The 24,135-nt window shown below is 39.9% G+C and overlaps 1 protein-coding gene across 9 annotated transcripts in view; it reads right to left on the bottom strand.

Annotated features, from left to right (window-relative positions):
- Positions 1–24,135, bottom strand: part of LOC120895773 (homeobox protein orthopedia) — a 37,358-nt gene that overhangs the window by 1,946 nt on the left and 11,277 nt on the right. For 8 of the 9 annotated variants that reach the window (XM_040299376.1, XM_040299384.1, XM_040299383.1 and 5 more), the window contains 4 exons: positions 3,981–4,050; positions 3,742–3,876; positions 3,412–3,537; positions 703–944 (listed from right to left, as the gene is read on the bottom strand). In XM_040299376.1, coding sequence (XP_040155310.1) covers positions 703–944; positions 3,412–3,537; positions 3,742–3,876; positions 3,981–4,050 — 573 coding nt within the window. The remainder of the gene's footprint in view (positions 1–702; positions 945–3,411; positions 3,538–3,741; positions 3,877–3,980; positions 4,051–24,135) is intronic. The other variant, XM_040299385.1, reaches the window with a different exon arrangement.

The following is a 24,135-nucleotide window of genomic DNA, read 5'->3' as shown; positions in this document are numbered from 1 at the left end:
GCTGTCTAGTATGTAGATGTGTTTGCAATGGTTTATTAGTTAAAATGGAGTACATGATTAAAGTTCAATTTAAAAAAAATATTCAAGAAAAATCTCTAAAAAGTGCTGTTGTTTTCATGGGTAAAAGTGGCTTTTTAATTAACACTTTTAACATTTTTGAATCAATATATTTTTTTTTCAATTTAAAATACACAAAATTGATGTAAATTGTATGTACTTGCCAATATTAATTATGAATGTGTTTGATTTCTCTTTAATATTTTTGTTAATTTTTAAAAACTCCTCTAAAATCTATGTTCATGTGTTCGATCAAAATTATGTGCAATACATACGAAAATATAAACATAAAAACAATAAAAAATAAAAAGAATTTAAAAATAAAGGTAAAGCAATAGCTAGCATTAAAGCATACTAACAAATTTTTAATTTAATTTGATTTGTTTAAAGAAGAAATGTTTTATTGCTTTTTTAGTGCAATAATATTTTTTGTTTAAACATTTTCTAGCCAATGTTGTGAACTATTTAGTTTTTCACTGTTTTTTAGTTTAGTGCCCCGGATTTTATATGAAAAGTCATACGATGCGTTTATTTGTTCTGCGGTTTTCAATTAAAAGAAAAGTCTGAACCAGGACATAATTCATTCTGCTAGATAGTGTGATTAAAAAAACACACACACTCATAAAACATTATGCGTCCACGTACCATTTCACCATTGGCCGACGCATCGTTCTGACTGGCACCTTGCTGTTGCTGTTGCTGCTGCTGCTGCTGTTGCTGCTGTTGCTGATGCGGTTGCTGCTGCTGAGGCTGATTCGGCTGCTGGCCACTATTCGTTAGCGGTGGTGTGGATGGTGAGCAAGCGTTTATGTTGGGCGGGGTGGACGTGGGTGAGCCTCCCGTGCAGCCTACACCGCCAACCGAATGTTGGTACATCATCGTATCACCTGCATGGGAAAGGCAAAAAAGAGAACCAAATTTCCATGTTTAACAAAGCTAGAACTGTGCACTGGCTACTCCTCACACCTTCCTGGGCCACCGATTTCGGCCGACCAGGCTGCCGGACGGCTCAGGAACCAAGCAAGAAAAACAACACTCAGACGTGGACGTTCCTTTTTTTCGCTTGAATAAACAACCTCAGCCGGAAAAAAAAACATTCCATTTCATGCCCCGGGTCCCTCGGCCCAATCCTCGATTCCCTGGCCTCCTTGCCCAAAAACATCACGATCGAAATCGTGCGATGGTAAAAACAACCCTGAGTCGTCCTCGTGTGGTACAGCGGCACACAATGGCGGAACCCCGCCGTCCGGCGGCCATCGAGCTGTCGGTTGCCCTGTGAGCATGAATAATTTCGTGTCGATACCGTTTTTTACCTTTTCTCGCTCGGTTCGCTTTTTATCCTAACCTCCGCGAGGTGTTAATGGGTTTCGCATACCGGATGGGCTCGTGCGTGCAACAGTAAGTCGTGACGACCGCTGCCAAAGCGCACTGTTCAAGGCGTAATGGTTGGGTCTGATCAACCGGTCTGCTGATGGTGAGGTTCTATTTGACCATTAAGGACAGGTTTTAGCTAGGATGCGATACAACCTGATGTTTTATTTTCATATATGCGACCTTGCAGACGGACAATTTGGGGACGGGAATTAGGCATTACAGCTGCATATGCGAGTCACCTGCTCATGTTAAAGTATTTGGAAAAGTGAGGATCGTGGATGAGAGTTTTACACGATTATTCTGAAATCGTAAATAAATACTCTAAAATCGATAAAATAGACGCACGGAAGTTATTGTTCAAAAAATTGCTTTTGATTTTTTGTTAAAACCCGACATGGCATTGGCATCCTTTGTAATAATGGATGCTAATGGATGCTCAATAAAATTAGGTAAAATTTGATTCCGGGTAATATTATTTTTGATTCCTGTTTTCGACAGCGTTACACATTTTTTTCCACTAATTCATTATATTTTTTTCTAATTCTGTTTTTTTGTAATTAGACTACTATGCAACTAAATTTAATGCTCAGCATTTTATGAGGAACGTGTATCTCGATGAAAATTAAAGGTGACTAAGAAAACAACATAGGATAAGATGTGCTAGTTGAGTTTAATGGTTTAGAGACAAATATTGCATTTGATTTAATATGCAATCTTTACTTGTTTCACAAACATTTTATGAACATAATTTTCACTGGTTTCATAAAATGTAAAAGGATAATTTGACTTGCTTCAAAATACGCGTTTAAAATGATAAAAACAAGTTTCACTGTGTAAGTAAAGATATCAAAGAATTTCGAAAGGACTTCGTTTGTGCTTAGCAAATTATTTTCATCAATGGCATGGCAATTGAACCTATGGATCGATTATTTAGACCAGGGGTCTCAAAACTACGGCCCGCGAGCCGCATGCGGCCCTCGGGGGCCTATTATGCGGCCCTTTGCGGCTTTGTTAAGGTTAAAATAAATAGTTAATTATTGTGAATATTTTTAAAGAAAATGTAATTGTTGCTATTCAGAGATGTAGACCAAGCTTAAATATTAGAAAGCTATAGAAGTTTTGTATATCGTGTTAGTATTTTGCTATAAAGACGAAATTTTAACGTTCGCATTAGTTACAGGCAACGGAAAGATGGCCCTCAACACCATTTTATGTGAAGCAATGCGGCCCGCGAACTGAAAAGTTTGGAGATCCCTGATTTAGACTATCACCACTAAACGGATGGATTTAATCTTAACTTACTTTTGCTGTTCAAGTTTGTGTGATTCTACTTGAAACCTTAGTTCGATTTCATGGCGATTAGTAAGATCTTGGTTTAGGTATTTAATGGCTAAATTACCTATTAAGTTGTGCACAGTCTTGTAGAGGTTAATTGTTGTAAAAATAATATTGAAAACATTATCCCATAAGATAATATATAATTCCATACCGAATATATAATTCCTCTTTTGTATGTAAGGCGAATAAATGAAGGTAAATGGTATATGTTTGGCTTACAGAATCATAATAAAGGGAAAAAATACGCTCAGTCGTTTGCTTGATAAATATTTTTACTTAACTGAGCTGTATGATTTTAAATGAAAATTGGCAAAATATGCGAGCAATTTTGTTTTTATTTACTGAAAAACAAATCCATAAAAGTCACCCTGTTTCCGGGCAGCGTGTTGAATTTGGTAATATAACCAAGAATTACTTACAATCAATCAAACTAGTTCATCAGTAAAAACTTTCGTGCAAAACAACCCTGAATGATGATTGAAAGATGTTGACAAAATGTAAATACCAATAAAATTCTTGGAATAAACAAAAGTGTGTTTGCAGTAATGCAACATGATTGGGATATTGAAGTGCTTGTCATTTGTAATTTAATGAAGCTTATTCTTTTATAGTCGAAAAATGGCGACTGCCCATCGTAATTACCTAACGCATTCAGTCCATAGTTATGATACCCGCCGGCCCCCATAGCCGAGGATATGTTGATGCCCGAGTTAAGCCCCGTGTTGAGCGTGGAGGATAGCGAGGACGATTGGTTCAGCTGACCGAATCCTGTGCCAGCCCCACGGATGTTGGTTAGTAGTTGGTGGCAGTGTGTTGTTGGTGGTTAGTGGTGTTGTTAGTAGCCGCCGCAAACAAGCGCACAAAAGAAAAATGAAGGATTAGTTTCAGTGAAGGATGTGACAAACGCAGCTATTCATATAAAAGGCGTTAGTTGACGATTGGAATAGTTTTTCACGGATAACATGTACCTACCGGCGGTCATCGGATTGACACCAACGCCCCATCGATCGCCCCCGAACATTGACGTGCCGCATAAGCTTTCGCTCATGGCTATGTTGGTTATGTTGGCCCCGAACGGGGGTAATCCGTGCGAAGGTAATAGTGCGCCTACAGGAGGTGAGTGGAGAAAACAAGAAGAGAGTCTAGTGTAAGAGCAATGACTAATTTCCCACCCCATCGTGCCTATCTGTGGCCATTGTCACGCTGCTTACCCGGTGTGCGGAAAACGTTGGTGGTCTTCTTTCGCTTTTTCCACTTGGCACGCCTGTTCTGGAACCAAACCTATGGAGAAAAAAGAAAGAACGGGAATAGGAAATTTAGTACAAAGACATCCATTAAAAAAAAGTATCTCAAATCGGGGACAAAAAAGAATGTGAATTTAATAAATTTTAACTACCGCTTTACAAATCAAAAGTTCATTAACAGTAAAAATAATTTGAAGCAACCATAAAAAGCCGACCGACCCCGAGTGCGGACGATGCGTATAAGCGGGAAAACAAAGTGGACAGGCAATAGTTTTCCCTCTTTTCACGCGTAAAAACCCGGATTTTTTACGCAACGGAACCAAAACAAAACAACCCGAATTAACCGAATTGTTTGTTGATGATGATGGTGGTAGTAGTGGTGGTGGTGGGTTTGACGAAATTGAGCATCGTTCTCGGGGTACGGGGACGTTGAGGACGTTAGATTTTTTAGGTTTTGTTTTAAGCCTCTTGAAGTTGCTGGTGTGTGTGTGTGGACTGTTCCCTTTTCCGATTTGCCTGCCGCCTCAAAAGTCGGGCCGCGCATCATCGGTGGTAATCACGTGCTATTTATTATTCACTGTTGTTTATCATTACGATTATGGTTATTATGTATGAAATTGCAGAAAATGGTACCGCGTGGTTGGCAGCTAGGCGAGGTCCCGCACAGATTACCGCCATGGTTTGAAAAACTAAGGGAAGCCGGCAGCCGTGGTAAAGGAGGGGAAATACAAAAAAAGTCGCGCAAGAACGGGAAAATATTGTGTCAATGTATGTTATTCGCGAAGGGTGGTGGTGTCATTGTGCCAAATGGCATCTCGAGTGCTGGTTCGGGAAGCGGTGCACCACAGGGATGGGCACGCAATGCAACGTGCCACAGTATGCGGACGCACAGGCAACACAAATTTAGCGATAAAAATAAAGAAAAAGCGCCCAGCCCAGACGGTGGAAAAGCGGCACGAGTTGTTTTTTCTGGGGCGAGTATGTTTTTCTTCCTTTGAGCTGTTCTTAGTTACATCATTTTCACGGAGGTTCCACTTTAGGTTAAGGTTGCGCGGTCGAGAAGTGCAGTCGGTAAACAATGATCTATGATAATGACATTCGTTTATGAGTTTGGCAGAACTGTCAGAAACCGCTGAGACTGTAGGCGGAGGCGGTAAGAATAACATCAGCCACATCAGATTACGAAGATTCCACGGGTGGAGTCGGGTGTGTTTTGATTGTACCATTACGCCACACAAGTAAGAGCGTTCGAATGTTGTTTCTGCAGCAGTAGGTTAGATATTGGCCAAGGTTTTTGGTCCTTGGAAAGTGTTCCAAATGCTCCCTGGTCTGCTACGACGTTCCGGAGTTAGAACATGCACAAAGAGCACCGGTTTTCGGTAAACTAATTCAACTTTTTAATCAAATGCAGGGGGAAAACTGCATATTATAAATTCATGATTCAGAGGCATTTGCCGGCATACGCACGCATGGTATCGCTTTGGCAGCGGACACGAGGTGTTCTCTAATGGAGGGATCGTTTTCGACCGGCAGGATCATACGGTTTTAGCTAGTCATTGGGCGTTGTACTCAACTTTTTGATTGCAGGAAAGGGAGTTATTGTTGGGAAAAAGTTGGGTTTACCTTGGATAATTCAATGACAATGATTACATGCAATTATTAATTTTTAATGTCAAGTGAAAACATTTATGATAAAATGAATTTTAGTGGATGTTCTCACACTTTTATGAAGCAAATGCAAAAACTGTTTTTGTGTGCTAATTCTAACGATGATATTGATTGAAAGTAAACAAATGAAAATTTAATTTTTAGTGCCAGTGTGTATTTGTAGTGTTAATTTCGAAACACTAACAGAAAGCAAGTAGTATTAGTTCTCGTTAAGATTTGACCACCCAAAAACGGGTTGCCAATTAGGATTAAATAATCAGAATATTGAACATAATTTTGGAAAATTCCGAGAGATGGATGTTTCCAAAAACAAATTTTGTATTTATTTTATTTATAATTTTATAAATCTTATAAAGAATGATGGGAAACATCTAATTTGAGTTGCATATTTTTCAAACCCCACCAGCCTTTCATTGAATTCCCTCGCGTGAGTTATGCGCCAGAGTGCTAAAGCGAGCCTAGGGTGAAGCTGTCAAAAACAAGTAAAGGGAACAACTGCTTGATTTCAATTCTAGCATATGCGCCTACAAAAACAGAGGAGCGCCAGAAGAGCTGATACATGGCATTATCCCAAACCACCAGTAAAAGACACCCAAGACTGTATTGTATTGCGGTGCATTGTATAGAAGAAGAAAAAAAAAACTAACACTACACATTTGAAAACCACCGTATCATCGTTTGATTGTACCTGATGAAGCATATTTTACCCTCGTTACGCTCCGAGACATGGAAATGAGCAGGAACTAATAAGAGCGTGGAAAAACGGGCGCACATCCTAGGCGTGAAAAGTCATCCGTGTTAGGGTATGAATGATTTGGCCGCGTATAAGGCAAAGGGGAAGCGTGAAGCTCTGGAGGGAACAAAGCTGGTGAGACGAGGGCAAGAACGAACGGCAAACGATGCTTTTAATGGACTTTAATGGTGATGGTGGTTGGGTGACTTTTTTTTTATTGATGTTTGCTCACTGTCTTGACGTAGCCATCAAACCAAGAAAGACCAAGAGCAGAGGGCATAACACACTAGCTAATGCATCCACATCCAATGCTTTTGATATTGCACTGGTTAATGTTTCATTAGTGCATCCTTATCAAGTAATGTTTTCGAAGCACTGTTGTGTGCATTATTTGTTTCAATATTTAGTTGTATCTTTACTTATTTATCTTGCAAGTGTTTAATTTATATCTTAACCCGAGTCACTTTCCAAGCACATCTTCCTGCTATCTCTGTCGAAGCCATCCTTTAGCTATTTAGTGAGAGTTAGATAAGATGCTTGGAAGAATATTTGGTGTGCTGTGCAACCCTCTCCCGAGTTTTATGTAATTACTCTTTCATTTTTAAGGAATGAATCATTGATTTAAAAATAAAGTAAATGCCTCAGAACAATTGCTGATGTGTCATTGATTTGACCAAATTGACCAAATAACCACATAACAAGAAAATTTAGATCATTGGGCTATTTGTACTGTTTTTGATAATACAATTTCATATATTATACTAATATTGTATCAAGTTGTTCAATACGATGACTGAATGGGGACACGGTCCATTCGGGGCTTGAATCCATGGCGGGTATGTTGTTAAGTCGTACGAGTTGACGACTGTACCACGAGCCAGCTCAAATTGTTGTATATTTATGTACAAATAATAAAAAATATTATTTGCACAATTTTATGGACGGCTTTGATATTCATCCAGACATATGCAATTGCTTATCTTATTTTTGAGTCTAATATAACACCATAATTTCATGAAATCTATAAACATGTGTACACAATCTGGTCCAAAAGCTAGAAGTTTTCCATTATTTTGTATAGCTCTACCCAGTTATCTGTGAGGATTTTGTTTCTCATGACTTGATATGTTCATGTTAAACCACAAAATTAGATCCAACTTAGATATTTTGTTGGACGCTTTGTTACACATGCTATTGAAGTCAAGTAATCTTTAAATTTGCGATCCTTAATAAATCCTAAATACAATGTAAAATTTTCCATATTTAGTTCCGTAAATGTATGCAATGTTGCACACATCCCGTATAATCTTGCACACATATTGATTTTTACACTGTTATTTCCTCGTTGTTGATTTCTCCCACCGGTACATGTGTGTTGGTGGTGCTTTATCGTCGTTCGAATCGATTTTACGGTGATAGTATAACAAAAAATATATATACACACACTCCATCACCTACGTTTCCCCTTCGAAAGGTAATTTATGTCTCACTCAGCACGCCAAATGCGATAATAATGTTGTCAAACGGAAAATCATTTCTCACCCAGAGTCCCAGAGTTTCGGACCAAATATCATCCGAAATGATCGTACACGGTCGCCAGTGGCGTTGTTTGGGTGTGAGTGTGCCTTTCAGCATCCGCTCGGAGCCATGCCAGCAGACAGACAGCATTGGGAGAGCATGGTCCCATTTCGGCCATCAACCGTGTAGGGGAATCCTTTCCTCCATTTATCTCTGACGCTTCTCGACGGTCGAGTCCGAATGATTAATTGCCCGTCTCATTACTCCCAGTTTTGATACCATTATGGTCTCCGGGGTGGAGATTCAGACGGCTCAGACAGTGGTACGCATTGGCGGATGATGTGAGGATGGCTTCCGAAGGGTATGAATTGTGCGTGCTAGTGTGTGTTGGGCTCAACTAGTTTGCTAATATCTACCATTTGTTCTCTATTTGAGGCAGAGAAGGTTTTTTTTCAAGTCCCGTTATTTACGTATTGTCAAAAGTGAGATTATGACAATGTTGTTGTTGTGCAGTTGATATCCTTACTACAGACTACTACTAACGCGCACTTTAAACTTTTTCAATTCAAAGTAAAATGAAATTGAAAAGGATATGTATAATGTTATTATTGCATGAGTGCAGCACAATAGTTCCTTGGGCAAACATTTAAGAGCATAATAAACAGATCAACAAAAGCTCAACACTGATGCAATTGGCTCGTTTATTTGTGGTTGGCTTTCGGTCGTTGTTACACCCACTCTGAACTCCATACCACAGTTTGGGCAGGATGTTGGGTAGACTGGTGCTATTTGCCACAACGCCACCTTACATTTTCCAACACCAACAAACCATTACTGGCTGGCAAAGTGGCGAAGTGATAAAATATTGGTCCTCCATTTCTAGGAGCCTTGTCTACGTCGTTGACTTTACGCTCTGTCCGCCGTTTGCTATTTACGTGCCGTTTCTTTTTGGTCGAGGGTCCGGGAATTTGATGGCGCTCCGGCCAGCAGTAGCACAGACCAATTCCCAACGGGCGGTTCCCGGTGTGGTTACACGTAAAACTACTTTGGCACCGACTGAAATATAAATGATGGAAATAAAAATCTATCTTTTCGACCAAAAAAAAACCCCTTAAAACAACCGTCACTTAAACCAGTGCGGTGTTCATTCGTTCGGTTCGGTTTCCCTTTTCGGCAGTTCGAACGGTTAAGCCGTGTTGCGGCGAGGCAAAGTGAAACATCCTAGCAAAGTGTAGATAATCCTTGTGTGATTGTGTGAAGTGTCGCATTCCGCACTTGCCATTCTGTTCCGCGCTCCTTGGAACCGAAACAGCATCGCCTAGCGAGGAGGAACTTTCGGTTTTATCTAAAAAAACCCAACTGTTAGACTCGGCTTGCGCGATGCAAACAGCTACATGCTGCAGCAAACTCCAACGGCCATCCATCTGAACGCTGACGGATGAATGGCGGAAAATAGTGATGGAATAGGGTTTAAAAATGTATGTTTTAGAAAGCAGTTCGCAATCGGTAGGACAATGACTATTTTTCGCCGTAGACAATGACACCGTTGCGGTTCCCGAGCAAAGACACAGCGGCCGAGGAACAATTCCCCGAGGACAAAGAGTCACGGAGGGTTGCATGACAACAACATTCTTTGTGCATTATGAGTTTGTCGCGCTGCCTTCTGGACACCTGTTTGTCCAAGTTTTGCAGTATTTTTGTGAATTTCTTAACATTTGTTTTGTATTATATAAAGCTGAGCATTGTAGAATTATGATTTAATGTGTTGAAATGAGAGGCATCAACGTTGAAATGAAAGATTCCGAATAAGACAAATAAATACGGCAAGGAATCAATCTACCGCAAAACCACATTTTCTTGTGCATTGTGTTAATTTATATCTTTGAAAAACGTCAAAACTAAAAACAAAAACCCTTTCTTCCGTTTCTATTTGCTTATCATTTTGCCGACGGCATTTGGTCCGGGTCCTGAAAAATGAAATGATCAGACACACCGACTGGACCTGTTTTGAACCGGTCTAGGTGAGGGTCAGAAAAACCGATCCAAATGCCCGCGCACACAAGCGGAACGTGGAATATGGTTGAGTAAATAAAGCTGAAACTAATAAATATTTTGGCAGGTTGGTGTGAAATTGTGTACTAATGACGCTACCAGCACCATATCGTGATGCTGCCGTTGTTGTTTTTGCTGCTGCTGCTGCTGCTGATGATGACCTGCTTTGTTTGATGCTCGGGGGTTTCTTCTGTTCGGGATTATGTATGTTTTTTTGTCTCTCTCTCTGCGGACGATGCTGTTTTGCGGCCTTTTCGGTAAAGTTTTTTTAGTGCACTACATCCTAAACCAGCATGTTCTAAAGGTAAGGATTTGACACTTCGTATAACTGGCTTTTATAAAGAACTTTAACCAAAACGAAATTTAAAACAGGCAAACATTCTAAATAAAATGAACGGCTGGCAAAGATTTATTTTTTTCTAAATAAAATAAATCTAAAGCTTCAAATGGCTGGCAAAGAAGAATGCTAGATTTTAGAGTCCAATCGGCTCAAAATCTCTATAAAAAAAGGATTTGAAACATTTGACAATGCTTCACTGTGCAATAAGTACTGTGGTGCAGTGATAAATGAAGATATTGCTTGAACAATACAACGCATTGAAATAATTATTTAAAAAAATGAACAAATGTTTGGCCTAATACCACAAAACAATTTATTTGTTCTTAAATTGAGCCGAGGATGAAACAAAAGATTTTTACTCCATAAAATCCCAAGTTTTATTGCAATGCATCAAAAAAACTTCTTTATTTATCTTTTGCATGGTTCGTAAAAATGGTTTGCTGTTTTTTAAATGTAATCTCACTGAACTTTCCCAAGTAATTAAAAAATATCGGTATTTGCTCCATTAGAAGATACATACTAGTTTTTACGTAAGGCCAGTGGTTGGAATGATTTTTCAATTAAAGCGTCAAATTGAAGAAATTAAAGAGAGTCATAGACCAGATTTCAAAATCTTGTTTTTATTTTTTGGTATATTACGTAGAGATGGTAAAATCAATATACAAATCAGAGAAATTTGTAAAACTACTCGCTTTAGGTGATGAAAAAGTTCAACAAAACAGCAAATATTTAAGCATATTTTCACTTTATTCGCTTTATTGATCAATGTATCTTTGTGGAGCTATTTAGGACTTAACTTTCTTTTTTTTAACTTTTAACTCGCGGGTCAGATGAGCTCAGCTCGTAGGTCGCATTTGGTCAAACTTGGCTGATTATTGTATTACTTAAACATGTTTTTAGAAGTAACAAATTTTATCAAATACTGTAAATAACTGACCATAAACAATTTGGTACATCTTATCACAAATAAAGCAACAAACAAAAAAAATCCTTCGCAACTGTTGTTGAAGGATTTGTTCTTTATCAGAATCTCCAACGTTAATTGTAAGCATGAAGTGAATAAAAAAGTTGTATGTATACGTACATCATGATAATAAACATTTGGTCTTGTCAGTGATGTAAAGTATTGATTTGGTCTAAAACACATCTCAGTTCAATAAGAATCCTTTTTAATTGAACATTAACAAAGTTTTCGCAGCATCGGGAAAGACCGTCGATGCAGCGTTACGCAAGGCTGCAATAAAATTGGCATTTTGTATCTTTCCATCCAGCCAAAACGACAGCACGCCAAAGCCAGATGAGCCGAAAAACTTTGTTCTTCCTCCAAAAGCTGACTGTCTTTTCCTAAGGCAACAAAATATTCACACAAAAAAACAATAAAAAAGTAGACGGAAACTTTTCTGCAAGAAATCTTTTATCCTTCAGCTCAAAATGGTTGCGTTCCAGCTGGATGGAATGGCCTCGAGCAGAACGGAAAGCTGGGAAGACACAACAAATCGGCAAGTGGCATGCCCCGCGCATGCTTCTGAAAAATTCATCGTTCATCCCCCTCTGAGCTCCCCTTTTTCCGTTCCATGCCTATCGTTGGCAAGTCGTACAAACGAGAACATCACCACTCGATACAGAGCATTCTTGGGATGTGGAATGTCCAAAATGGCGAAAGCAGAGAAACTCCCGCACCTTCATTTTAGGAGCATTTCCACGCGCTCTCTTTCTAGCTTATCCCATGCCCCAACGAAGAGCTGCTTGGGAAAAGGAGAAAATCATCTCACGAACGGCTTGGGGTGTGTGTTGGTAACGGCACTCCGGCCTACTAACACTACTGCACACAACTACAGCCTCCCGTTGGTTGGATATCCGTTTTTCCAGCAATCGCTCAATGGAAAGCTGATGATGCTGGAAGCGTTACCATGGCGATGGTGTGAAGTGCTTGGACCAGCGACGGGAACGGATAACTGAACCGTTTGTTTGAAATCGTTCAGGCGACTGTGAAGCTGCCACGAACCAATTTTGACGGAATCCTTCCAAAGTACACTTGAAATGGTTTTCGTGGAGCGAAATATGCGATCTATTTTGCCAAACATCCCTCCAAACGTTACGGGCAAAGAGTTGCAGAGTGTTGGATTTGTAGATGTTATATGGTAAATGTTATAAGGTGTAAAGTGTAGTGCTGGATATGTTTGCTCAATTTGTTGTACAGTACATTTATATATCTGATGTTTGTAGTTCTTTTAAATAACACTTGCATGTACATATAAAGTATATAGATATAGTAATGTATAAAGTAATAGATAGAAAATTCATCACGTGAGTTTTAAAATCAGGTAATACTTCTAACTTCTAAATGGCCAATCTCGTGATACAGTCGTCAACTCGTACGACTTAACAACATGCCCGGTATGGGTTCAAGCCTCGAATGGAACATGCCGCCATACGTAGGACTGACTATCCTGCTATGGAGCGAAATCACTAAGTCACTGAAAGCTCAAGCCCACAAATAGTGGTACAGGCAGGCCTTGAGCGACAACGGCTGTTGAGCCAAAGAAAAAAAGACTTATAACAAAATGATACGTTCTAACACACTGCAGATTCCGGAGGTATGATGCGTAATTTGAATCACAAAATAAATAAAAGCAACAAAACAGAACAGACCGGGACGGTGTTTTTGACTGAAATTTGCACAGCGTTTGAAGGTTTCGGGTGTTAACAATCGTGTTGAACGTGCTATACCTCGTGTTGTTTAGATTTCGATCCCAAACATGACTGGTTCGGTAAAGATCAAACGCATTTTTTTCCAGTGTGTACGTTTATAGCGTCGTTAAAATATGTTTTCACTTGATACTTTTGTTGGCAACGCAAAAAATACACTTTTTTGAAGAAATGAACAAATGAAGAATCACGGCCGTTCTTCCGTAAATAGAAACTAGAAAAAAGATGTTTCCCAATCTTAACTGTTATTCGTTAAACATGAGAAATATAACATTATTTTGATTATGTTTAAAACACATGTTACTTATTCAATTATAATTATATTAAAAAATAAATAAATAATTAATAATAAATTATAAATCGAACACTATCAATGGAGCAACATGTAAAAACATTGAATAGTGTATAATTTTAAAAAAGTTTGTGAACAATGTTGTGTTTCAAAATAATAAAAAAAGAAAAAAATATTGTAATTTGATGTGCTGCAAATAACCCGAATCCACGATTCCGAAAGTTTATTTGCATAAAATCATAAAACGCTCTCTCGTGGGACACAGCATTTTAATGGATTTTAAATTCAGTCTAATACTCCAGTGCAATATATGTACACGCAATGCGGCATCGATTGAAAAACCAAAATCTGCTCGTATGCTTTTAGTGAGAAGAATCTAGCTAAGAAAAGGACGCACTTCAGGTTTTTGATGGAGGCGCTCGGTAATTGACGATAATTGATTGATTGGTTTCGATTGATTGCTAAAGTTTTGAAAATGGTTGACGCAGACGGCACCGTCTTACGGTGAAGTGGATGTCATCACGAGCGCGAGGTTTTTATGATGCTTGTGACGGGGTTTGTAATGCTCCTGAGCGGTAGTCGTAAAGCATTTTCTGTAGAATTTGATCACTTGACAATTCATTCATTCGTACGAAACAATCCCAGCCTGAAAGCCTTTCACTGTTCCTAACTCGTGGAAACAGAGCAGCGTCCGTATGATCACGGTACGAGTTCAAAATGTGCGCACACCTCGTTGATAGTTGATGGAAGTATCGTTTTATCAACGTTCGTGCAAACCTTTTATTTTCCATGTATAGCTTTCCATGGATGCTTGATAAACGCACCTCAGTCGCTAAGGAATCCTACAACTCATTAGCTAAGAAACAAAGCACCAGAGCTGAACAATCATTCTGAGACCAACGAGGGAGAAACTCTGGCAAGAAAACTTCCACGTTCGCTTTGCATCTTGTGGCACGCATCCTTTAGTACTTGCGCTTGCACTAACGGGCAATGGAGGCTTTGCACAGCAAGTCGACACCTTGCCATAATGGATGGTAGAGATAGCAGTTGGCTTAACAGCACACCGGTACGAAAATGAACCGCACGATACGAGCACAAACGTCTTCTTACCATTTCAAGGGACCATAAGACATCGGTCGTCTTAGATTGTTTGATGGTGTCTTGCGGAAATCCCCGTGCGTCAAAAAAGGTGCGCTCGACGGAGCGCCAAGCATGCAGCAGTGTGCTGTGAATGTATTTATTATCAATTTTCCTGAAAGTTTCATGCCACTAATCCTCGCATGAATTAAATCAGATTAAAAGCTTGCCTGTTTGCCTGCTGCGTGTCAGGTGTATTGTCGTACCAGCAGATGCTTTACGATGAATGTGTCCGTGGCTGGTTGCGAATGCGCACGGTGCTGAGGCTGCTGGCGGTTTCTTCTAAGCACCTTTCGGCTGAAAGATGGCGAACAGGCGTTTGTGCAAGTGAAACTTCTTGACGATTGTCTTCGGCGTGCGTAATGTACCGCAGGCAGGGCTGGGGAAAATTAGAATACCGTACAGCCGGAGTCTTTCTTGCTCTTTGGGGAAAAGAAGTGGCGGCTCGTGGGAAGGTAGATTGAAAACAATTGACTGGTTGTTTTAATTTGCGTGAGCTGTTTGCATAAAGACGGAGACTGTTGCTACGAACGATATGCAAGATGGAAATGTTTGGGTGGAGGGTTTTGCCACGACACGTTTAGTATGACTGCATTATAATTAAGTGCATTCAGTTTGTTAATGGTTGATGGGATTATTTACAGCATGCAATGTTAATGCTCTTTTTAGAAGAAATTGAAAAATATAATGTCTGTATGCGAAAGGCAAACGGAACAATGAAAACTCTATGTACATCAATGAGTTGAACATTGAGTAAACATTTCAAGATGAGTAACATTAGCTCGAAAAAATAGTGTAGTTTGTTCACAAATGGCTCAGTATTTGTTTTTTTTTTCATGTATACATAGCATACTTTATTTTATCATTAGCACCAGCAAATAAAACATTTGCGTGGTACATTATTTCATATACGCTGACTATTTTTATTCTGGTGAGTTTAGTACTGATAGTTTTATCGGGAAAAATAGAGGAAAGGTGTTCATAGAAATGGAGGACATCGATTGAAGGAACTTGAGACTCTTTGACGGGCAATCAAGACTAAGATATGTTTTGTTTTACCTTATTGTGAATGTACATCATATAAGCTATAGAGTAAAAAATCATATTATTTACATTATCAATTTACTAATATTAACATGCTTGATTCCTAGTTCAATTATAGGGTTGATTAAACCACAATCCAAAGAACGATTTAGAATAAAAGATATAGATATAGAATAAAATATTATCAAAATTTACTATGTTTTTTCTATTTGTTACTCTTCTTTCTAGAAGAAAAATACTATTCAATTTCATAGGGTTATCCAACAAAATTTGGGAATATTTTTTTTATATTTAGGAGAGACTTTTCAAAACGACCGATCTGCTTAAGAATGAGGTTTAATATTACAATTTCTGGCGCTACAATCTATATTGGCTGGAAGACATTTCTTTCCCTGAGTCATGAAAGAGCACATTATCCCGGCCTCGAACGTTTTGGTTCTATCAAGTCCAGTCCTTGATTTTGTGTTCTTATAAGCGAGGCGAAGGTCTAATTCACACATTAAAGTTATACTTTCTTCAATCTTGGAAACTGCAGCCAAAGTCTGAAATTTTTAAAACTTCCACAAAACACTCTTCTATGGAGTTCTCCATATTTTTAATATAAACTATTGTCAGAACCATTCATCTTGTGCTCTGAGCTGTGTAACTATTTGGTATGCTCGAACTAATTGTTATAAAGATGCCTAAACAATGAACCGCTTGCATCTTTGTTGGTGGTGAAGTCAGTAGAAGAGCAAAACAAATATTACCACATTGATATATTCAATACTTTTCAGGTGTTTTTAAAGATAGTTGTAAACTAAAGTTCCATTTATTTCATTTAAAAAAATCAATATAACAGATAATATTGGTTGTTGAATAGATTAACTCACGGTTTTAATTATTGTAAACTATTGTAACTCACCGTTGTTTCCTTATCATTAAACTAACATCTTATAACAATTGATAGCAATATTACACGAGTAGCAAATTTCATTATTTGAAACGAAAAAATGTCAATAACGATATCAGGTAACCATCGGTATGCAGCGAAATCGATTACCAGTCAACACATTCTTTTGCAGCGATTCGGTTCGTTATCGATAAACCCGCCCGAATGTTTTCAATTTGCATGTTATTAATAAATAAACAATAAATCGTACGCCTCAATAATACTTTTATTACACTTTCATTACCTCGCACTTTTGGGCAGGATTTGTCGGTACACCATCACAACCACCAACACCACCGTTTCCCTCCGCATTTGGGACACGGTCTGCATTAGGGAATCTGTCGATCCCTACACAACCTTCATCAACACCCGTTTCCACACCCCAGTGTTGGCACAGCGGTCGACCATCGCACCATCACTGGCTGTGTTTTCGCTCAGCGGGGGAAACGTTCAACGCACTGTCACTACCGGCAGCAGACACATTAGACGGGCCTAAAAAGGGCCAGAACTGAAATCGTGTACAACTATACGCGGGAGAAGTAATGGGAAGGGAGAGAAGTTGAAGGAAGGTTTGGTAGGGGATTTTCGGAAGGAATTTGTAGCCTGTTTATTTTTAGGCTCGTACAAATATCCTGACTAGTAAATAATGAACTAGTCACAGTTTCCCGTTGATTCACAGTGGTGAAAATAATATTTTGGCCATTTGTTTTATTTCAACCGTTTAAATAGAATGTGAATATTACTAAATTGTTTGTAAAAGTAATTTGGAGTCTTTTGAATATTAAACATGTTTACACATATTTGCCTCATATATTTTTTGTGTTTTTGTGTTTTACAATGAAACTTAAGGTTATATTTCGAATTGAGACTAGCGCATGCTAACAGAAATAATTATAAGGTAAAGATTCGAAATTAAAAATATATAAACGATACATTTTTTAGAAAGTGCAGTAAAAATAGGATCTGCGCTATTAATGAGCGTACTACATTCTCTGCCCGCTTGAATCTTTTCACCCATTGTTCTAATTTTGCCAAAGAACCAACACCTACCGGGGCACAATGACTTGCGCGACAGACAGACAACGGTAAAACCACCCTTCTTCCCGGGGCCACAACAACGGGGCTCCCATAAGGTTGGTAATGCGTGCTGGCAGCAAAAGGGTCGTAGTACGCACGGAATAAATCTTTTCCCGTGCTAAATCTATTCGGGATTAATAGCACATTACTAGCCGCACTATTTATCATGTTGGGAAAATCTTTACCACTTGCCGCTCTCTGCTTACAATCCCACGCAATATTGGCTGGCTGGCGGGCCGGGCCAACATCAGATGCGCCGTGTCCTTTGGGAAGAAAGTCGTTTCCCTGTGTGTATCCTTTTTTGTCCTTCTCGTTGTTCGATTCGATTTTCCTCTGCCGTGAGCTCGGCATAAGGAACCAAAACACATAAAGTGAGACCGACCAAAAGGGGAGGAAAGAGCAGCGGGCAAAGTGAAAGTAAGACAGTGGCGGTGTAAATGGGATGACTTTTTGATTCGATTTCTAGCGCCTCAGCTCGGCGCCCTGCCTTATACCGAGTCCCTTTTTCGAATCGTCACCCTCTCCCATTTGACCTGTTTGCTCGTCATCAGTTGCACGGCTAATTTCCGCCCGTTCGTCCGTATCTGCTGGGGCTGGGAATGGGAGTGCGAAAATTGTGTGTGTGTGTGTACGATATGTACCCCATTCGAGCGGCAATCTGGGTCGTGTACGGTACGGTTCGAGGTTTAGAGTCGTTTTCCTTGTACACTGCCGCAGTCGTTGTCAGTCGGTGCGGGTTGCCTATTATTTATTAAAATCGTTACAGCATTTCTGAATTTGCTGTAACCTGTAACACCACATGCTCATTGCTGGAGGAGGGGACAGAAGGGAAGGAGAGGCTTTGTGAAATCAGGACGGGCCAGATTGAGTCAAGAAAAAGGACTAAGATGTCGTTAGCTGACATACCTGAATGGAAAGTGTGTTTAAATGTTATTGTAATCGGCTGTAGTGCATGGGGCAGGTAAACCCACAAAAAAGCGCTGCGGTTCTGCACAGTGGCTGTGTGTAAATTTACAACAATTTGTTGTTCCACCCGGAGCGGGGCAAAGCACAGCGTGAACCCTTTCAAGGATGAGCAGAAAATGAAGACAAAAAAAAACACGCACGCACACACAGAACAAGAATTCATCCCCTACACAGCATGCACAAAATAACAGGTGGACAAGTTGTCAATTGCAGCCACATGCCCGAGTAGGGAATAAAAAACTAAATCAATTTCTGTTTATTTGCCGTTTATATTAAATTTCGCCACGTGTTCTGCATTACAGAGGTGGGTTCGCACGACAGCATCTCACGCGTTCGGGTTGATGTAGATGTAAAAATGCGTGGCCGTGTGTTTTATGGCGCGTGCAACAAGCGACATGACATAAGGGGAATGAAATAAGTCCCGAGGCAGAACAAGTTTCAAAGATTTTTTTCCCAAATTGCTTAAGCTGCAGGTGAATCTACCTGTTTGTAATTTGGAGATTATTAAAAAATAGATACAATTGCAACAAGATAACAAGACTTGGCACGGTAAGAGTATCATGCGCCTGGAATTAGAGATGGCAGGCGACTGAGCAAAGTCGCTTTTTATTACAGCAGCTTCAATCACGTGTCATTACGGCGTGGATGAACCATGAGAGAAATTATATTAATTTGATAAAACAGTTCTTCATGCAGTAGTCTTTTTAACATACTACTAAACTAAAGGACCTAGGAATAAACCGTCTGGAAATGACATAAAATGGGAGAACTGCTACTCTATGAGCAATGATTAGAGCAATGCTATGTTATGCATGTTTCCGTAAGTTCAATGTCCACATCTCTTTCTCCCAGTTCACTTTCCGCATTCAAAATATACGTGAAATAAATCGCAAAATTCTAGCTCCTTTCCCGCATTCCTCTCATTGTTTTCCCTCATCTCAGATTACATTAAGTTCTACAGTTAGTAGTATGTAAGTTAAATTGCGTAACCTTTGGGAAAGTTTCTCAAAATATATCATAATCAATCATCAAGATGATACTCAATTACAACTCATGTAGTGAAACATATTTGTATAATGAATGTTAATAATACTGATCGTTCGATTAGATCGTGAAAAGTGACTATCAGTGATATTTAGCAGACGGCGCTGCATATATGGTATATTATGGTAAACGGCCACGATAGCTCAAAAAGTAAGACAACCTGAAATACGGGGTTCTCCATTAATGAAAGAAATAAGATGTTGCCTTGTTACAATGATGCATTTTCCGTTAAAAATTAGCGCTCATTCAAGTCATATTGAGTAAAATTTTAAGTAAGTTGAGTAAATTTGTAATCAAACATAATAAAAGAAATAACTTATTTTGGCTAATTTAATACTAATGGCTACAAACCACCTCCGAATTAGCACTGCAATACGGTTTATGCTTTGCTTTGGAAATGCCTCGACAATCCTACAGGGTGGCATCAACCTGATATTTGCGTGAAACCAGCAACAAACCAAAAACACGCGGGGCGAGAACCCAACGACACTTTCGAACCAGACGCACGCTGACCACCACACGGTTAAACCACACGCGCCCCAAACCGGTCAATGCTGTATCGACCTCAAACTGGAAATTCGTCCACCACTGTCCGATTGTCTGACCTCTCTTTCCCGAACCCCCTCTTTCAGCATCATCATCACCTTCAAAGGGAACGGTGTGCTTCGCCCTTCGAGGATTGCACAGATCGAATGTCATACAGACCACAGTGGAATCGGTGGCGAACGATCCAATTACAGACCGGCATGAGCAGTCTCCGCCAGATGGATTCCTTCACTCACAACTTAAGGTTGGGTTAAGGAATTGTCCCTTTGTTGATGTTGGTGGGTTCCTTTTCATGCCATTGTCATGCCGTTACTGTGCGCCCGTGTTGCGTTGTTTGAATTCAGACGAGTTTGAGGCGATGGCATGACAGCCGTGTGGTTTGATTTTTGGGATCAGTTGATTAACCACCGTGCAGTGACCTCGCAATGGGACGGAGGCGTATGAAACGTGTTTTACTCCCGAAAGCATCTCCCGATAGCACGGTGACTTTTCTCACGCGTCATAATTGCGTTTGGCGATGTGTGATGAAAATAATGTAAGTTTTACATGACGCTACTTATGACTTTATGCTGTAAACTAAGGCAATTCCAAGCCTCTTTAATATGTACTTTGCTATCACGGTACAGTTTCGCTTGAATGGTTTGGGCGCTAGGAGGAATTTATTTATGCACAGGGATTTCGGATGCCTGCCCAGCTCACGGGGTTGGCAGCTCGAGGATTAAGAGCAGGAATTATTTCCGCATATAAATTGACATTGTGGGGATTTGGGGAACAACAACTAATGCCACACATACATTCTCGCCCGTGTGGCACACCACCACTAGCGGGTTTACGCTCGGCCTGGCAACAAAAAGTGGCCTCCACACTGGACGGTTTGAATGATAAGAACCAAGGATTGGCAGAAGCTTCACCAGGCCCATGCTACCATACACGCTGGTACTACTCTACTCTACTGAGTGCCCCGTGCCCTGACCGTGTAGACGAGCAGAACGTAAAGTAAAGAGAAACAAAACCAAAAAAAAAAAAGTCGTCGAGGGTACTGCTCCGTGGTAAGTAAGGAGTTTACTATCATTTCTCACGATTTACCCGGTCGGCTTGTGCATGTTGACCCCCTAGGAGATCAACGTCGGTTCTTTTATTTGCATGCGGCAGCATGGGCTTGGCTGCTTTTCACCCGGGGGGTTTTCGGTTGGCCATAAATCGCTCCCAAGATCCCTGCTGTTTGCGTATTTTTCGTCAGTTTGTGGACGTTGTTGTTTGAGTTTTGGCGTAAAGGTTTAACGTAAAGGAATAAGCAAAACAGAAAGCTGTTGAATACTAGCTAAAGTAAATTTGAGTAGTTTTGTTGTTAAATTCTGTCAACTCATCCGGTTAACAATGTTTGGTATTTTGAGTTTTTTTTCTTTTTTTAATACAAAACTATGTACGTTGGCACGAAATATGACATATTAACATAATCAATTATCACAAATACAGTACTTGTATTCTTTAAACACTTCAGCACTAAGAAAAGTTAGCAAAAGTTTGTGAGAAAATTTATTGATCATTACCGCACAGTTTGATCGCACGCAATAACACTACAATGTAATGGGTAAAATGTGTAAGATCAAACGTTCATTCTCCCCAGTGACCGGTCATTCTCATTGCGAATGGGAAACGCAAATCCTTTAATTGGTTTGGTCACAATTGAAAAATGTGAAAGTAATCCCATCTTCCACCCTTCGTGTGCTTTTCCGAATGGTGTCTGTAGCTTTGCTGACTGTGCGCATATCTCCAGTAGGGCAGATGAAGGCGAGGGAAATTGGTTCGAATTAATTCCATTCTACGATTGACTTTCGCGCAGGGGAAAAAGAAGAAATTACAAAGACGGCAAAAAATAGCATTCTGATAGCTCTATCGTTGTGATGCTGCTTACCGCTGTGAACCGTCTGGCACATTTGGTGCACAATCAACACATCAAACAAACTACCCCTATCGAGCAGGAGGGAGAGGTTCGTCGAAAGTGAATGGGCGGCTTTCCTTCGGACGATCGTGGTGGTCACATTCGAGCACAACGAACCCCATTGGAGTTAGGCGCAATGCTATAAAAGCAAACCAATAAACTCATAATGATATCATAAAAAACGAATAAAATTCTCTCCCCTTATTCGTGCCTGATTGCGACGGAATTAGGAATCCTTACGGAAAAGGAGAAAGAACGGTTTGAGGCCAGTTTGTAGCATCGTTTGGTAACATTGGATGATTATTTCATACCTATATTTCCTACTCCGTCTGAAGACGATGAAAATGATCGTTTGGGTAAAAGCAAATCGAAGCTTCTTCTACGCATTCATGTCGGAAAGTTGTTCTCAGCCACACGGTGATAATGCTGCGGTTTTTAGGGACATGGTATTTCATCGACCCCAAATGTAGGAATGGATCAGTTTTGCTTCAAGCAAAAGTTTTACCATCAAAAGAAACCAAAAGTGGTTCGACTGTGTGGGCAACCAGTGTATGCGGCTTAATACTGTCGCAAGAGTCCGAACGTTTTAATGGAAAAACAATGCTAGTAGTGTTGCCTTTCTTAGGTATACACCATACGGACCATCGTGCACTGTGTATTGTAGCTCTCTACCCACAAAACAAGTTCATTAGCCAAGGGGGAGGCGTAAAGTTGGGGAATTTATGTTCCATGTGCGGTTTCAGTGCGGTTTTCGTACGTAACAGCCCCTTTCGACAGGGCCATCTCGGAGGGGATTGGTGGCACTGAAAGGATACTTTATTATTGGTGTGATTAGTGAAAACTTCTGCCCACACCTTGTGTGATGCCACTGTGGAACTGTGTTCGATTTGTTGAATCACCTGCTCCTATCGAGCGGCAATCATATCGATAGCATCGTGTATGGGATGCGAGTGAAGTGAATATAAAATCTTCTTTTATGGCACACGTTTATTGACGTACACAGGCGTACGTTCGGTGTGGCGAGGCGAGTCCACAATCTGCATGATCCCCAGCTAAGCCGCTGCAATAACCTTGAAAACACTTTATTCGACTGCCGGCAATCGGCTACGGAAGCAGAGAGCCTTTTGCAAAAGTGATGTTTGGTGTTGGGGATCTATTTTTTCCGGTAGGATTTCCCATGCAAAGAGAGACAGGATCAAAAAGTTGGTGCGCTTGATTTTGGAAGCGATTTGGAGGAGCTTTGTCGCTGCGTTCGTCTTTAGGAAAATTGGTCGGCTATCCTTTGCATCTAGCACACAGTGAGGTGTATATTTGATCCGGCACAGAGTGTACGAACGCACTCACATACACACATGTTTGCTAGGGGTCGCCGAGAACGTGATCAGATTGTTTAAAGTTTGTTTCATGAAGTTGAAGCTCCTTGATTGATTTATGGGATGATAAGGGGATCGAAAGGTTTGTTGCATGTTTTAGTATTGCAAAAATAATCTGTCGAGAATATGGGAAGAATGTGGATCTGGGGAGAAAATCTAGCAATTTTATACATTTCATAGAATTTAGCTAACCAGAAGAACGTAAAACCACCAATTTGTTCTAAATAATGAAATGGCATATGTGTTCTTAAATTTGGTGTTGAATTTAAGTTAGACAGCTTATTGAATATCTGCTTAACATGAACAATTGCATAAATTAAATTTTGAATTAAACAATATTCTACGTGTCTAGCAAAAATGAAACTATATGCACTAATCAAGAATGATGCTTCTTTTGGTGTGGAATTAGGCTGTTGAAGCTAAAAGTGACCTTGCTGTTCATACTCAATGTACTTATATCTATGTGTAGAACTGAGAACGTATTGAAAGTTAGACCAGGTCTTGCTAACCATAATGCAGAAGAAAAACCGACCGAAGTGTAGATAGTAGAAACGTACGCTAAGAGGTGGCACTTGAAAGCTGAAAGGTAAGAATGGTAAGAAAAACATGACCGGATTCGTTACGTTTCTCATGGCTCTAATCGATGGAATGGTTTGGGGCTCGAGTAACAGTAGGGTTAAACAAGTTTAGAATCTTCTGCCCGACACGTTCGTTAACACGTGTCAGATATCACTGTTACGGATAGACATG

Source organism: Anopheles arabiensis, chromosome 2 (assembly GCF_016920715.1).
Source record: "Anopheles arabiensis isolate DONGOLA chromosome 2, AaraD3, whole genome shotgun sequence".
In the NCBI taxonomy this organism is placed as follows: Eukaryota; Metazoa; Arthropoda; class Insecta; order Diptera; family Culicidae; genus Anopheles; species Anopheles arabiensis.
This window is presented reverse-complemented; position numbering and strand designations above follow the sequence as displayed.